Genomic DNA, 15905 nt, shown 5'->3' with positions numbered 1-15905 from the left:
TCCTTCTGCTTCTGTTCTCTGAAGGAGATTGTAGAATACTGGCAGAATTTCTTCCTTAAATGTTTGGTAGAATTCACCAATGAGGCCCTCTGGGCCTGGTACTGTCTGTTTTAGACACTTATTAATTATTAAATCAATTACTTTAATAGATGTAGGCCTATTCCGCTTGTCTGTTTCTTCTTGTGTGAGTTTCAGCAAATTCTGTCTTGTTCAAGTAATTGATCCATTTCATCTAGGTTATCAAATTTGTGGGCAGAGAATTGTTCATAGTATACCTTTATTATCCTTTTAATGTCCATAGGATCTGTAGTGATGTACCCTCCTTCATTTCTGATTTGGGTAATTTGTGTCCTTTCTCTTCTTTTTTTTAGTTAGCCTGGCTAAAGGCTCATTCGTTTTATTGATCTTTTCAAAGAACTAGCTTTTTGTTTCAATTATTTTTCTCTATTGATTTCCTGTTTTCAATTTCATTTATTTCTGCTCTAATTCTTATCATTTCTCTTCTTCTGCTTACTTTCAATTTAATTTGTTCTTCTTTTTCTAGTTTCCTAAGGTGGAAACTTAGATTATTGATTTTTAGATCTTTCTTGTTTTCTAATTTATGCATGCATTCAATTCTATAAATTTCCATCTAAGCACTGCTTTTACTGCATCCCACAAATTTTGATAAGTTACCTTTTCATTTAGTTCAAAATATTTTTAACTTTCTCTTGAGATTTCTTCTTTGACCCATGTGTTATTTAGAAGTATGTTGTTTAATCTCCCTGTATTTGAGGATTTTCCAGTTATCTTTTTGTTATTGATTTCTAGTTTAATTCCACTGTGGTCTGAGAGCAGACATTGTATGATTTCTATTCTTTTAAATTTGTTAAGGCTATGTTTTATGACCCAGAATGTGGTCTATCTTAGTGAATGTTCCATGTGAGTTTGAGAGGAATGTGTATTCTACTGTTATTGGATAAAGTAGTGTACAGGTGTCCATCATATCCAGTTGATTGATGGTGTTGTTGAGTTCAACTTCGACCTTACTGATTTTCTGCCTGCTGAATCTATTTCTGATAGGGAGGTGTTGGAGTTTTATTTCAATTGGAAATGCATGGTTTATTTAATAAAGGATGCTGATAACCATCCTTCTGAAAGAAAACTCAGACCTTTGGCTTACCATATATAAAAATAAATTCCAGGTAGGTTATAAACATTTAGATTAAAAATATCAATTTTAGGGGCTTCCCAGGTGGCGCAGTGGTTGGGAGTCCGCCTGCCGATGCAGGGGACACGGGTTCATGCCCCGGTCCGGGAAGATCCCACATGCCGCGGAGCCTGCGCATCCGGAGCCTGTGCGCCACAGCGGGAGAGGCCACAATAGTGAGAAGCCCATGTACCGCAAAAAAAAAAAAAAAAAAAAAAAAGTCAATTTTAGAAAAAACTAGAAAAATATTTGTATAAACATGTGATGTAGGAGAGCCTTGCCTAAGGGAAGCAAGAAAATCCAAAGCCATAAAGAGTTTTTTAAAAATTTGTCAATGTATACCATAAACAAAAATCAAACAACACATATTAATTTGAAGAAAAAGTATTTGTAACACAAATGACAAAAGGTTAATCCTCATTATCAATAAAGAGCCTGACAAGTTAATAAAATAAATGTAATCTAATAGAAAAATATGTAAGTCATTGAAGTGGAAATTCAAATGACCAGTAAGCATATGAAAGAATGTCAACTTTATTAGTATTTGGGAAAGTGCAAATTAATACAACAGTAAGATAACCATTTTTCATCCATGGAAAAGTTAAAATGGTGAGGATATAGGTAAACTTTGTGCTTCATGGGTTGCTGGTGGGAATTTGAATTGATACTTTTTTGGAAAGTAGTTAGGCAATTTGTAGTCCAACTAAAGATATATGTGCGTGTGTGTGTGTGTGTGTGTGTGTGTGTGTATATATATATATGGCCTTCAGCCTACAATCCTACCTTTGCCAGTTTATCCCATAGATACAAAAGCATATGTGCATGAGGATATTTATTGCAGTATTTGTAGTGACAAACAACTAGAAACAACCTGAGTAGCCATCTATAGGCTAAAGGAATGGTTAAATAAATTGTGATACATCTGTAGCACAGCTTCAAAAATATTAAAGTGTATGTAGTTATTAAAAAGACATAGAGAGATGACCATGATATACACTAGAAACTGAAAAATAAGTATAGAATGATTCCATTTTATGTTAAAAAAACAACTAAAATCCTTAAATATTATATATTTGTATACGCATGGAGAAAAGTATGGAAGAATACAAATTACAAATAATGTTACAAATACAATACAAATAACATTAGTTTCTTCAGTGTGGTGGCAGGGAAGAAGAAAAGGTTATTAACTTTTTCTTTATCCAGCTTTAGATTGTTTCACTTATTTTAATGGTCATATATCAGTTTGTAATTTTAAACTTATTTTATTTTTAAGAAGAGACATAACTCTAAGCATCTTAGCTTTTCCACTGTGTTCCCTAGAAGACATTAAAGTATAATACTATGCCCTTTGCCCGTTGTCAAGGATTGGTATTTGAATTAGGTGCTGTTCCTGCCTTTAAAAATGTTTTTTTTATTCTAGCCAGAGAGATGGATTTAATAAATACAATAGAAGGTAAATAAAATAGTAAAATAATTTTGCTTTAGGTAAGAAATCAAAACAACATGAATGAGAACAAAGTAAGGCTTTTTAATTAAAATTAAAATGACTAAAAATAGCCAGTAAATCCCCAGATTATCTTTATGCAAAGAGCACTTTGCCTCAAATCAGAGAACTGTGTATTAAGCATCTTTCAAGACAAAGAAATCGTGTTTCAGGAAACATAGGGTTGGACACCACCCTGCCAAGGCAGCTGCATGCAACAGATATTCTTCTTTGTCCCAGACGAACCTGTCTCACAACTCTTATTTGAGGGAATGTCTTCAGAAAGAATCACGTAGACTGGGATGTACTGATGGAGCCAAGCAGTATTTGGATATGGGTGGAAACCAGGGCTAAAATGCCCAAGACATGGATGGAGGGATTTGGAGGAACACAGGGATCAGCTGAAGTAGTGAGATGATATTTCCATCTCTCTTTAACACAACTACTACCCATTTAGTCTTAACCTTTTTTTTTTAACCTTTATTATTTATTATGAACACCCCGACCAACTATTAGCCTGATGCTTAACTGGATTACGTCTTATGTCCCTCCTCCCTCTCTGCCTTCCCCTGTCTTTTCTTCTTTTTCCTTTCCTCCCCTTTTCTCTTCTTCCTATCTTTCCTCTCTTCCTTCTTATTTCTTATTCTCTATTAAATTAAACATTAGCCAAATCTTATCACTGTTTAGAGTTAGATTTTCTAATATAATACCATATTCTTTTCTTTTTTTTAACTGATTTTTTTGCTATTACAATTTTTAAAAATTTTTATTTTATATTGGAGTATCATTGCTTATCAGTGTGTTAGTTTCAGGTGTACAGCAAAGTGATTCAGTTATACATATACATGTATCTATTCTTTTTCAAATTCTTTTCCCATTTAGGTTATTACAGAATATTGAGCAGAGTTCCCTGTGCTATAACTGATTTTTATTTACTTTTCTAAAAACCTGGACTCAGATGTAAAGAAAAGTACACTGCTGATTCTATTGATCAATGTCATAAACCCTTAAATAAAACCTTAAATAAAACCCTTAAATCAAAACCCATAAATCAAAGTCCTAAACCCTTATTATTGTCCATTAGCCAGATGAGATGAGAGTGTTTCTCATTATCTCTTGGAAATTTATGTATCTTCTCAAGCTGTGCTTAAATCATGTACAGGTTAACTGCATAGGATTCTGTATAGTTATAATCATTATATTTTGAACTAAAAAATGAATAATAAAGGATTTTTAATCTAAAAAAAAACCCTGATGTTTTTCATGTGCTCTATGATTACTTTTACTACCAGGGCTGATTTAGTATGTTTAAACTTTTTTATTTTATAATAATTTAGATATTAGAAAGGCAGTATAGTGTAGTCACTCTGGGTTTTTATATAGGTTTCAGGGCTTTCCCGGGATCAAATCTTACTACCTTTGTGGACTTGGACAGCAAGTTACTTCTTTCTCTGGGCCTTATTTTCTCAAATGTAAATGGGAATAATAATCATTGTTGAACAGTTTTATTTTGTTGGTATGGGATTAAATAGATTAACTCATGTGTAAAACAGTTCCTGACACCTAGTAATTACTTAATAAATACTGCATTTGCTATATTTTTCTTTTTTAAAAAAAATAAATTTATTTATTTTGGGCTGCGTTGGGTCTTCGTTGCTGCATACGGGCTTTCTCTAGTTGCAGTGAGCGGGGGCTACTCTTCGTTGTGGTGCACGGTCCTCTCATTGCAGTGGCTTCTCTTGTTGCGGAGCATAGGCTCTAGGCACTCGGGCTTCAGTAGTTGTGGCACGTGGGCTCAGTTGCTCCACGGCATGTGGGATCTTCCTGGACCAGGGCTCGAACCCATGTCCCCTGCATTGGCAGGCGGATTCTTAACCACTGCACCACCAGGGAAGTCCTGCATTTGCTATTAAATTACAGTTAATCAATTTAGCAAACATTGATTAAATACCCACCAGGTAGCAGATTTTATCCTAAGGGATGGGATTAGGTATATTTATTGATCATCTACTATTGGCCAGGCATGGAGACTGTAGTAGTGAATAAAAAAAAGTCCTGGGAACTTCCCTGGTGGGGCAGTGGTTAGGAATCGGACTGCCAATGCAGAGGACACAGGCTCAAGCCCTGGTCCGGAAAGATCCCACATGCTGCGGAGCAACTGAGTCCACGCACCACAGCTACTGAGTCTGTGCTCTAGAGCCCGCGAGCCACAACTACTGAAGCCCATGCGCCTAGAGCCCATGCTCCACAACAAAAGAAGCCACCGCAACGAGAAACCTGTGAAGCCACCGCAATGAGAAGCCCATGCACCACAACGAAAAGTAGCCCCTGATGGCCGCAACTAGAGAAAGATGGCACGCAGCAACAAAGACCCAATGCAGCCAAAAATAAACAAATTAAAAAAAAAAAAGTCCTTATCCTCTTAGTGTTTATAATACTATTAATGATCATTATTTATTAAAGGCATTATTTATTTGAGGCTGACTTTAAAATGTGATTGACTTTTAATGTTTTTGTTTGTTTAACTTTTAAATCTAGGATATCTTGTATTATGAGCAGCTTAAGACTAATGTGATACAACATGACCTTTTGGTGGACAGTTTAATTTATAAAGTAAGTAAAAGTATACATAGTTTTTCCATTTCATTGATATCATTAAGCAATTATTGAGTCTTCAACATGTAGGGACTGCACTATGCATGATGATACATATTAAACTTGAAAAATAATTTTAAGTGATCATTATACTTACAAAGTTAAGTTTGACCTTCAAAATTTGCAGTTTCTATTCAATGTTATCCTCCTTCCCGTTGAAACTGTCCTCATAATCCTTTCCTGACCCTCCCATTTATTGATTAAGAGAATGATAAGCATTTCCTGTCCTTATAAATTCAAGTTTTCCACACAAACTACATAAAAAGAAACTAAAAGGAAAATGAGATTATGGATTTTTTTTATCTTATTTGTCTCACAGTCTTTAGGGCCTGCTTATTTATTTTATTATTTTGAAGTCATGTTTTATTTTTAATTTCTTTTAGTTTCTAGACATATAGTTAAGCACGTCTCAAGTTTTATGATAAGGATTCATTGACTTTTTGTTTCCAGGCATCTGATATTGAGACGAGATGCAGATGCTGAAAACGTGGTATAGGATATGACTGATTCTGGATTAATGATTGGGTTGTTTAAAAGACTTGGATTTTAGATTTAGAACTTGTAAGATAGAGGAGACGGGCATATTATTCCAGATCTTAGAAGCAGGGGAGAGAAGAACCTAAAAATTTGTCTGGGTAAAACATAACCAAAGTTAATTATAACAATGACTACTAGCATTTAATGATTGCTTACTATGTGCCATACATTGTTCCAAACTCTTTACATAGATTGTCATCTGATCCTGTTAGCTACCTTGGGTGGTAGATACCAGCATTTGGGCTGTAAATGATAAATGCATTTTTTCCTGGAAAAAACTTGCATTCTGCAAAATCATGCTTAAAAATAAGAGCTTATAGGAAAAATAGCACTTTTGTAACTAAAGTGCTAATAGAAACAATAATTGGGAGATGAATTGGACAACTCAGGCAGGCTGCTCCTGCAGGAGTTATTAAAAATGTACAAAAATAATAAAGTGTAAATGCTAAAGTAATGCAGATGGAAGTGGTGCACAGCACCACTGGGGCTGCTTTTCAGGTGGGCACAAGAGGAAGTGCAGAAGCTAAGAGATGTGCAAGGCTGGGGGTGTGCCTCTCTGGAGAGGGGGCCCCCGTGCAATCATTCATTTTCCATTCTCTTGAAATACAGTTATAAGGGCTTCATGCCTGTGGAGGACTTTGTCCTTTCCTGCTGAAGGTTATAATTCTACTTCTGCTGTTCTGGCTTCCCTTTTTTAAAGAAAAATTGCATATGAACGAACACAATTTTCATGTTATACTGCCATCATTCCCTTACTCACCAGCCACATATTGATACATGTGTTGTAGCAAAACAGGAAGTACTATCATTTTACAGATGAGGGAACTGAGGTAAAGAAAGAGTAAAGAAATTTGTTTAAATTCATATATTAAATAGCAAAGCCAAGATTTGAATCTAGGTAATCTGACTTCACAACCGTACCTTTAACCACTGTGCTCTACAGAGAGAAAAGATGAGGAAATTTAAGAGGATGCAGTCTTTTGATGAAAAGTCTTGACTCTCACAGAAGTTTTTACATAGATTTGGATCACAGGTACTACTATTAACTTTGAGGTCAAATGATTGTGCTCAGGGGATTATTTTAACAACAGCCTAAGAGATCTTTTGGGCTTTAAGACCTTCAATCTCCTTTCTGTTCAAATGAGAGAAGACTCAACAAGAGAAGTTGTTCAAAAAATCCAAGAGTGCTAGCATGAGAGTTCTCTTTGCTGCCAACATGAATTTCAGTTAGAATCAGTAAAAAACAAATCTGTCATGAGAAAGAGGTAAACAGTTTGTGTCTGAAGAATTGAATATAAGTTCTGCTAGAATCAATCCTGACTGTCCACAACATGAGTGTTTTTAGGAAGATATCTGTCTCTGGTTGTTTCTGACTTGTATTAGTTGAGTTCTGCTGATCTTATTGGAACAACTCCAAACATTATTAAAGTCAGCCCTTGAGGAAATGAGCATTTTTAAATTATTTGAAGTTTCATTACAAGTCCCTTTGGCAAAGGCTCATTTTTAATTTAACTGAAAGTAAAGTAGAATTATTTTAGTGATTAAAGAAATTAATGAAACAAGGCAATGCTTATATACAGAACACCATCAAACCCTCCCTAAGCTAAAATATCTAATGGTTCTCTCTGGACTGTGTTTTTTTCCCACAAACTTGCCTTGAATCCACACCATCTACAGTTTTCCACCACTTGCTATGATGGACAGTTGACCTGTCAGTTTCTATCAGTGTTTCTCAACCTTTTCTTCATTATTATCCCTAAAGAGAAAATTTTCTCTAATATAAAAAAATTAAATACCAAAGAATAAGATTTTGGTGGGTAAGGATAAGCTTTGGAGGTCCACAAACCATTGTACTATGTAAAAGTTTTTGATCCCCAGGAACGAAGTCTCACCCCTTAGAGGCAATATCATCCTCGTTGAGATTGCATGGTCTCTGCCTCTGCCCATGTTGTGACTTAGACTGGCTCCTTTCTTTCCTCTTAGTCTGCGTCTTTCAGTTTTCCCAAGCGTAGCACACATTCACTACCTCCAGAGTCATCCACAGCTCATTTCATCCTCCTGTAATTGCTGCTTTGATCAATAGTCTGATTGAATTTTGTAGGTTGAGCAATATTATCATAGATTCCTGCAATATTTCTTTGTAACTGTTCCGATATTTCTACTATGTATGTTTTCTTGCTGGTGAGATTGAAGATAAACATTGTCTAGTTTGTTTGTTTGTTTGCTAGCAAGCAATGACTTGCAAGTGAAACATCACAAAAACATGAAAGATTTTTGGTATTTTGAGGAATGGCAAGAATGTGGGTCTGAATAGTGGAAGATGAGATTGGAACAGTAATTTGAGGCCAGATTGCTATGGTTGCTTTTGGATGTTGTGATTGCATCTCCTTTTCTAATTTTAAGACACCTAAATATTAGATTTAAAGGAGATAAAATTGAAATAAATAATAAAGAATTACTAATGGAACCAAAAAGACTGTGAACAATTTGTAGTCAAATAATGTGTCACTTATATTAGTCAAGTAAATTTATAAGTTTACCTGTGATAATTCTAGTGATAAAATCTAATTGAGAAGTTTATAATCATACATAAAAATAAAATCATTGCAGTATTATTTCTAGATGTTGCCTTTATGTCTTAGTACTATAGACATATTCATTTAGGTTCTCTTCAGTGCTCTCTACTTTTAATTATAGGATGTGAAATTGACAGCAAGCAATGATGATTATTATTTTGTATTTGAAGATTACTTATATCAGGTAAGTTGAAAAATTAAAATATGTAATGTTCTTGTTTTAAGTTCTCTAACTCAGGATACTTTAGAAGATATCTCTTTTGTTAACTGAATCTTCCTGAAATCCACTATGTTTATTTTTTATCTAATTAAATGTTCTAAGTTTGGGATAAGGTTAATTTTTGTTCTTACATGGGACTAGGTAGGAGAATAAGAGCTACATATCTGCTCCAACCAGGAGAGGTATATGCACAGATTTTTTTTTTATATACATGTATCAACTCTTTTTTACATTCTATTCCCATATAGGTCATTTCAGAGTATGAGTAGAGTTCTCTGTGCTGTACAGTAGGTTCTTATTAGTTATCTGTATATATATATAGTAGTGTATATATGTCAATCCCAGTCTCCTAATTTATCCCTCCCCCCCCATAACCATAAGTTTGTTTTCTACATCTGTGACTCTATTTCTGTTTTGTAAATAGGTTCATTTGTACCTTTTTTTTTTAGATTCCACATATAAGCAATATCATATGATATTTGTCTTTGTCTGACTGACTTCACTCAGTATGACAACCTCTAGGTCCATCCATGTTGCTGCAAATGGCATTATTTCATTCTTTTTTTACGGCTGAGTAATATTCCATTGTATATATGTACCACATCTTCTTTATCCTTTCCTCCGTCAATGGACATTTAGGTTGCTTCCAAGTCCTGGCTGTTGTAAATAGTGCTGCAATGAACATTGGGGTATGTGTATCTTTTCGAATTATGGTTTTCTCCAGATATATGCCCAGGAGTGGGATTGCTGGATCATATGGTAACCCTATTTTTAGTTTCTTAAGGAACCTCCATACTGTTCTCCATAGTGGCTGTACCAATTTACATTCCCACCACAGTGTAGGAGGGTCCCCTTTTCTCTACACCCTCTCCAGCATTTATTGTTTGTAGAGTTTTTGATTAGGCACGGATTCTTAAATTGAATGTCCAGTTCATATTTCAGTCATCCCAAGACGTTCAGAGAAAGCATTTTACATGATAGTTTTCTATTAAAGGCCTTGAATAAATAATTAAATGTTTTGAAATCAGTTTGAAGCATTGTGATTACTCTTTGATCATTTCATGTGCTGATATTGTGGGTGTTTGGATTTACCTAGGTCTTTTTCATATCTACTAAAATAGAAACATCTTATCACAAATAGGAAATATGAAATTTATGTAGAATTGCTTAAATAATACTTTTTTTAAAGATCACACACACATAGATAGATAGATAGAAGATTAATAATTTGATTTTGAGTGAATGTCAACATGTGTCATGGAGAAAATATCTAGATTCCACATGACAATTTCTGCTTCATTAAATGTAAATCAGTCCCAGCTGTCTGGATTAGCAGGTTTCTAATTGGTAATAGTGGTGGTAGTTGTGCATCTGTTTAAGAAAAGAGTTAAATAAGATTCTCTCAAGAAGGTTTAATTAATCATATATTCCAAGAACTAAATTCCAACGATTTTATAAAATTTATTTATAAAGCTAAAATTTGAAATAACCCTGGAAACAATTTTAAGGAAGTTTCAGTGATTTTAAATGTGCCATTAATTTTTTTAATTTTAAAAAACAGTAAAGATTTAAAATCCCATTCTTCAACATAATTAAAAGTTGGAAAATACAAAAATCTAAAAGTTTATTTACTTATCTAGCTAATATGTAGCCTAGTACCTAATTCTTAGTACTCAGTAAAATTTTGAATGTACAGTAAAGTTAATGCTTCATTTATATATTAATGTTTGTTTCCATACTTAAGAAATATTGAGTGGAAATGATTAGTTTTGGTATTGTATCATAAGGAGGTCCACAGAACCATCCCTAGCAGAAAAATCAAAATCAGTGAAAATTATTTAAAAAACAAAAATATTTAAAGTATCTGGGGCTTCCCTGGTGGCACAGTGGTTGAGAGTCCGCCTGACGATGCAGCGGACATGGGTTCGTGCCCTGGTCCAGGAAGATCCCACATGCCATGGAGCGGCTAGGCCCATGAGCCATGGCCGCTGAGCCTGCGCGTCCGGAGCCTGTGCTCCGCAACGGGAGAGGCCACAACAGTGAGAGGCCCGTGTACCGCAAAAAAAAAAAAAAAAAAAAATCTGGAATCTGTGTTAAGGTCATACATGAAGACAGCAACAACAACAACAACAAAAAAAAACATTTATTCAAGAAAAGCTACTAAAGCTCAGAACAGTCTGTAGCACTTGAGTCGTGATGCACTCTCTCCCTCCCCTCACCCCCAGATCATCATGATGGAAGCTTCAATTCAGCTGAGTGTGGCCAGGAAGATGGGGTTCCGTTTCCCTATAACTTCTAGTCAAGGGCTGAAGTATCTCTATATGAGGGTCAGGTAACCAGTATTTCTCACACTCCTCAGCTCTGTGTTGCAGATGCTACATTCCAGAAGAATGCAGCCAAGAAGTCAGGGACTCCCTGCCTTCAACTCACAGGGCAGACCTCTGTGGAGAGCAGGTTTGAGTAACCTCCATATTTATTTTCTGTAGTGTCTGTACCAACTTGCATTCCTGCCAACAGTGCACTAGGGTTCCCTTTTCTCTGTACCCTCCCCAATACTTTCTTTGTCTTGTCTTTTTGATGATAGCCATTTTAACAGGCCTGAGGTGATAACATATTGTGGTTTTGATTCACATTTCCCTGATGATTATTGATGTTGACTACCTTTTCATGTATCTGTTGGCCATTTGTATGTCTTCTTTGGAAAACTTCTATTCAGTTCCTCTGCCCATTTTTTAATTGGGTTTTTTTTTTGTTTTTTTGCTATTGAGTTGTAAGAATTCTTAATATATTTTGGATATTAACCCCTTATCAGATATATGATTTGGAAATATTTTCTCCCATCCTCCCATCCTTTTCATTTTGTTGTTTATTTCTTTTGCTTTACAGAAGCTTTTTAGTTTGATGTAGTCCCACTTACTTATTTTGCTTTTGTTGCTTGTGGTTTTACTGTCATATCCAGAAAATCTCTGTGAAGTCAAGGAGCTTTTTTTCAGTGTTTTTTTCTAGGAGTTTTATGGTACAGGTCTTACATTTAAGTCTTAAATCCATTTCACGTTCATTTTTGTGAGTGGGGTAAGATACAAGTCTAATTTCATTCTTCTGCATGTGGTTATCCAGTTTTCCCAACCCTATTTATTATTGAAGATACTATCCTTTCTCCATTGAGTATTCATGGCTCCCTTGTCAAATATTACTTGACTATTTATGTGTGGTTTATTTCTGGGCTCTCGATTCTATTCCGTTGGCTTGTGTGTCTATTTTTATGCCAGTGCTATACTATTTTGATTACTATAGCTTTGTAGCATAGCTTGAAATCAGGAAGTATGATGCTTTGTTATTCTTTCTTGAGATTGTTTTGGCTACTCAGGTTCTCTTGTGGCTCTATACAAATTTTAGGATTGTTTTTCTATTTCTGTGAAAAAAATGCCATTGGAATTTAAATAGGGATTGCATTGAATCTATAGATGGCTTTGGGTAGTATGGACATTTTAACAATGCTAATTCTTCGGATCCATGAACATGGGATATTGTTCCATTTGTGTCTTCTTCAGTTTCTTTCATCAAAGTCTTGTACTTTTCAGTGTACAGATCTTTCACCTCCTTGGTTAAACTTATTCCTTAGTATTTTATTGGTTTTGATACTATAGTGAATGGAATTATTTATTTCTTTTTCAGATGTTTTGCTGTTAGTGTATAGAAACACAGCTGTTTTCTGTATGTTGATTTTGTATCCTGCAACTTTACTGAATTCATTGTTTAGTTCTAGCAGATTTTTGGTGGAATTCTTAGGATTTTCTACATATAAGATCATATCATTTGCAAATAAAGATAATTTTATTTCTCTCTTTCCTGTTTGGATGCCTTCTTTTCTTTGTCTTGCCTGATTGCTCAGAGTGGTCTTGTAAAAACACCAATCAATTCATGTTACTTGTGAGATTAAAACCAAAAAGACCAAAATCCTTCATGAAGCCTACATGACTCTGCGTGCACTGGTCCACCTCTTCAGCCTCATTGTTCACCTCTGCCCTGACACTCTGGTACAGTGTATTCCAACCACTCTGATCTTTTAGTCCTCAAGTTCACTATACTTCTTTCTACCTCAGGGCCATGAGACCTGCAATTCCTTTGATGTAAAAGACTGTTACCCTCCCCTCTTCCTCTAATAAATTTCCTATTTTTCCTTCAGCTCTCAGCTAAAATATCACTTACTCACAAATACCTTCCCTGACCCACTCCCTGCTTCCCAATGCAAACATGGCCATCTGAAGTATGCTTTTAAAGTCCTATGTAGTATTTTTCATACTTTTTATTTATAGTACTTTTTATAGCTTATTTGATTATTTTATAATTTCTCCCCCATAAATGTTTAGTATTATGACAGTAAACATGAATACATAAATTATAATATCAACCAAAGGCCAATAATCATATGATTTATAGTGTGTTGACTATTCTACTTCAGTGTGTGGGTAGAAAAAATGTAAATTTGACGATTTCATCCCCTTTGGTGACTGGAAAGAAGAGAATTGTCAATTTTAAGTTACAACTACAAAGGCTTTTTGGTGGTAGTAAAAGAGATTTGCCAGGCAACATATCTGCCTCATTTGATGAACAGGGTCAGTAAGGATATCATTTTAAATGAGAGTAGTAACAATTTCTCCAAATAGTGCCAGAATTAGCCCTTGAGGATATACTCATCTTTGTGTACCCCATAAACTTGGAAAACTTATAAGTGACTAAGTCTGAAAAACAGAACCATTTATAAACAATGGATGCATTCTCTGAGAAAAAGCAGATTGATCATCAGTAAATATTTATTGATTCTTATATGTAAATGATACCACCTTTGATGGGCTTATTACATTCTAGCTAGGGAGGCAAAAATGTTTTGAAATTGTTTTAAAGTGTTTATGTACAGCATTGGATATTAAGTTAATTAATATCACAGATAGTAAGTACTATAGGAGTGTGCTTTAACAATTATTTTCCATTTTTATCATATTTTAGTCCAAATTGTATTATTTTTAGATTTCACATAATTTTTTGAGTCGTACATCTCCTGGCCTCTGCTACTCTTAGTACTTTGTAAAGCTGTAATGTGGATCTTTGTCCTTATAACATAAATAAAAGGATAATTATAACACGTAAGTTCTGTCTTTGGGAATTATGCAGAATTAAATTTTCCTCATGTGGATACTTTCCATGATCGTACCTTTTAAATAACTAATTTTACAATTAGTCTGACTTATCAGAGGGAAGTTCATTTTAAGTAATAAAAATTATAATTGTATGTATTGGAAACAATATTATCAGAAATTGAGTTCTGATTTTTCTCTGGGAAAAGAATTTTATCCCTATACATGTGTGCACGCACACTTGTATGTGTATGTATGTATAAGAAAGAAGAAAGGCTTTTCTTGTCACTAATTATAGGCTTTCCTTTGGCAGAGCTGCCTAGCAACATAACTGCTCTATGGGAAAATTGTTGATTGTAATGGAGTGAACTTAATGTTCCTGGCATGCTCTGTGTCATAACCAATTTATTGGGTTTTGTGACTAGGCTACAAAATTAGACAGCACGTGGCATTGCTGTGTCCATATATAGACGAGAAAACCTCCAGTAATCCCTCCTGAAGGAAGATCTGGGCCAATGCTACAAGGATACACAGGCACTCTTCTGAGTGACTCATGTTAGTTACCTAAATTTTATAAGCAACAACACTGAGCATTACAGAAATAATGTTTTGAGTTATAAGTCAACTTTTTTGTATTCCAAAGTTTAGTTTTTATTTTGCATGAAATTCTTAAAAATACTTCATTGTGCTGAAAGTTTTAAATTATATCAGAGTTTTAAAATGTGTTCAAACAGAAGATAACCCTTATTCCATGGAAGTATATTGGGTAGTTTGACAATAACATTTTCAGGTTCTAGTACTTAATAGCATCATGACAATCTATAAAAGTTAACTTATTGTCCAAAGTATATAAAATATTTATAGGGGAGAATGTTTATATAGTAAAGAGAAGACACGGGAATTAATCTTTCTGTTGGGTGAAAAATTCTCTGCCATACGCTTGGCTTATCTAGCATATGCTTAGTAGGAATACTGACATATTAGAATATGCCATAGTTATACATATTTTAATGCCATTGATGGTGTTCAAGAAAGGCCCAGGTGCAATCAGATATCCTTTATTCATGTCAAGTTATTGAGTGTCTGTTCTGATACAGGCGCTGTGTAAGGTGCTGCATGTTTATTAAGCTCACATTTTAGTGAAAAATGAGGTAAAGGCAAATACATAGTTATAATTTGATAAATGCTCTGATAGACGTTTATGCACTGTTGCATGCAAATACAATTAAAGGAGAAATAAATTCTGGGAGTAGTTCAGCTTAGCGGTGGCTTCAGAATAGAAATGTTATCTGAAATGTCTGGTTCTTTTTCCTTTAATTTAAAAATTTTTAAATTTTTTTATCGAAGTATGGTTGATATACAATAGTATATTATTTTCAGGTGTACAACATAGTGATTTGACATTTATATACATTACAAATTGATCACCGTGATAAGTCTAGTAACCATCTGTCACCATACAGTTATTCCATTTATTATTGACTGTATTCCCTGCGCTGTACATTATATTCTCATGACTCCTTTGTTTTATAACTGAAAGTTTGTACTTCTTAATCCTCTTCACCTATTTCGCTCAACCCTCCACCCACCTCCCCTCTGGCTACCGTCAATTTGTTCTCTGTATCTATGAATCTATTTCTGTTTTATTTTGTTTGTTTGTGGTTATTTTTTTTTAAGATTCCACTTATAAATGAAATCATGGTATTTGTCTTTCTCTGAGGAAATGTCTGGTTCTTAAAGGCAAGGAATTAGGAGACTGAGAAAAACAAAAATAAACATGAGCCATGTGCATACGGTGATTAGTGAAGAGAGATTAGCTTTTCATGGCAGTGAACAACTCTGGCAATTCAGGCTAACCTTAATGAGCACTTGCTATAGAGCAAGGTCTGTGTGAACAGAGAGAACAAATGTGAAAGACATGTCAATACCATGACCTATCATTATAATCACTTCCTCTTGAATACATGTTCAACTCCCTCACGCTTCTCCCAATTTCTAGTAGTAATTGACTGACAAAACCTTAATCCTGGTTAAGTACAACTCTCCACCAATTCTGTGGCTGCAGTGTACATTTGAAAGTAGCTGGAGAAAAACATGCAATCATGAT

At 34.6% G+C, this 15905-nt stretch overlaps 1 protein-coding gene across 4 annotated transcripts in view; it reads left to right on the top strand.

Annotated features, from left to right (window-relative positions):
• TBC1D19 (TBC1 domain family member 19) overlaps positions 1–15905 on the top strand; it is a 156701-nt gene that overhangs the window by 96937 nt on the left and 43859 nt on the right. For all 4 annotated transcript variants that reach the window (XM_060011772.1, XM_060011771.1, XM_060011770.1 and 1 more), the window contains 2 exons: positions 5214–5288; positions 8565–8627. In XM_060011772.1, coding sequence (XP_059867755.1) covers positions 5214–5288; positions 8565–8627 — 138 coding nt within the window. The remainder of the gene's footprint in view (positions 1–5213; positions 5289–8564; positions 8628–15905) is intronic.

The sequence above is a fragment of the Delphinus delphis genome, chromosome 5 (genome assembly GCF_949987515.2).
Source record: "Delphinus delphis chromosome 5, mDelDel1.2, whole genome shotgun sequence".
Classification (NCBI taxonomy): domain Eukaryota; kingdom Metazoa; phylum Chordata; class Mammalia; order Artiodactyla; family Delphinidae; genus Delphinus; species Delphinus delphis.
This window is presented reverse-complemented; position numbering and strand designations above follow the sequence as displayed.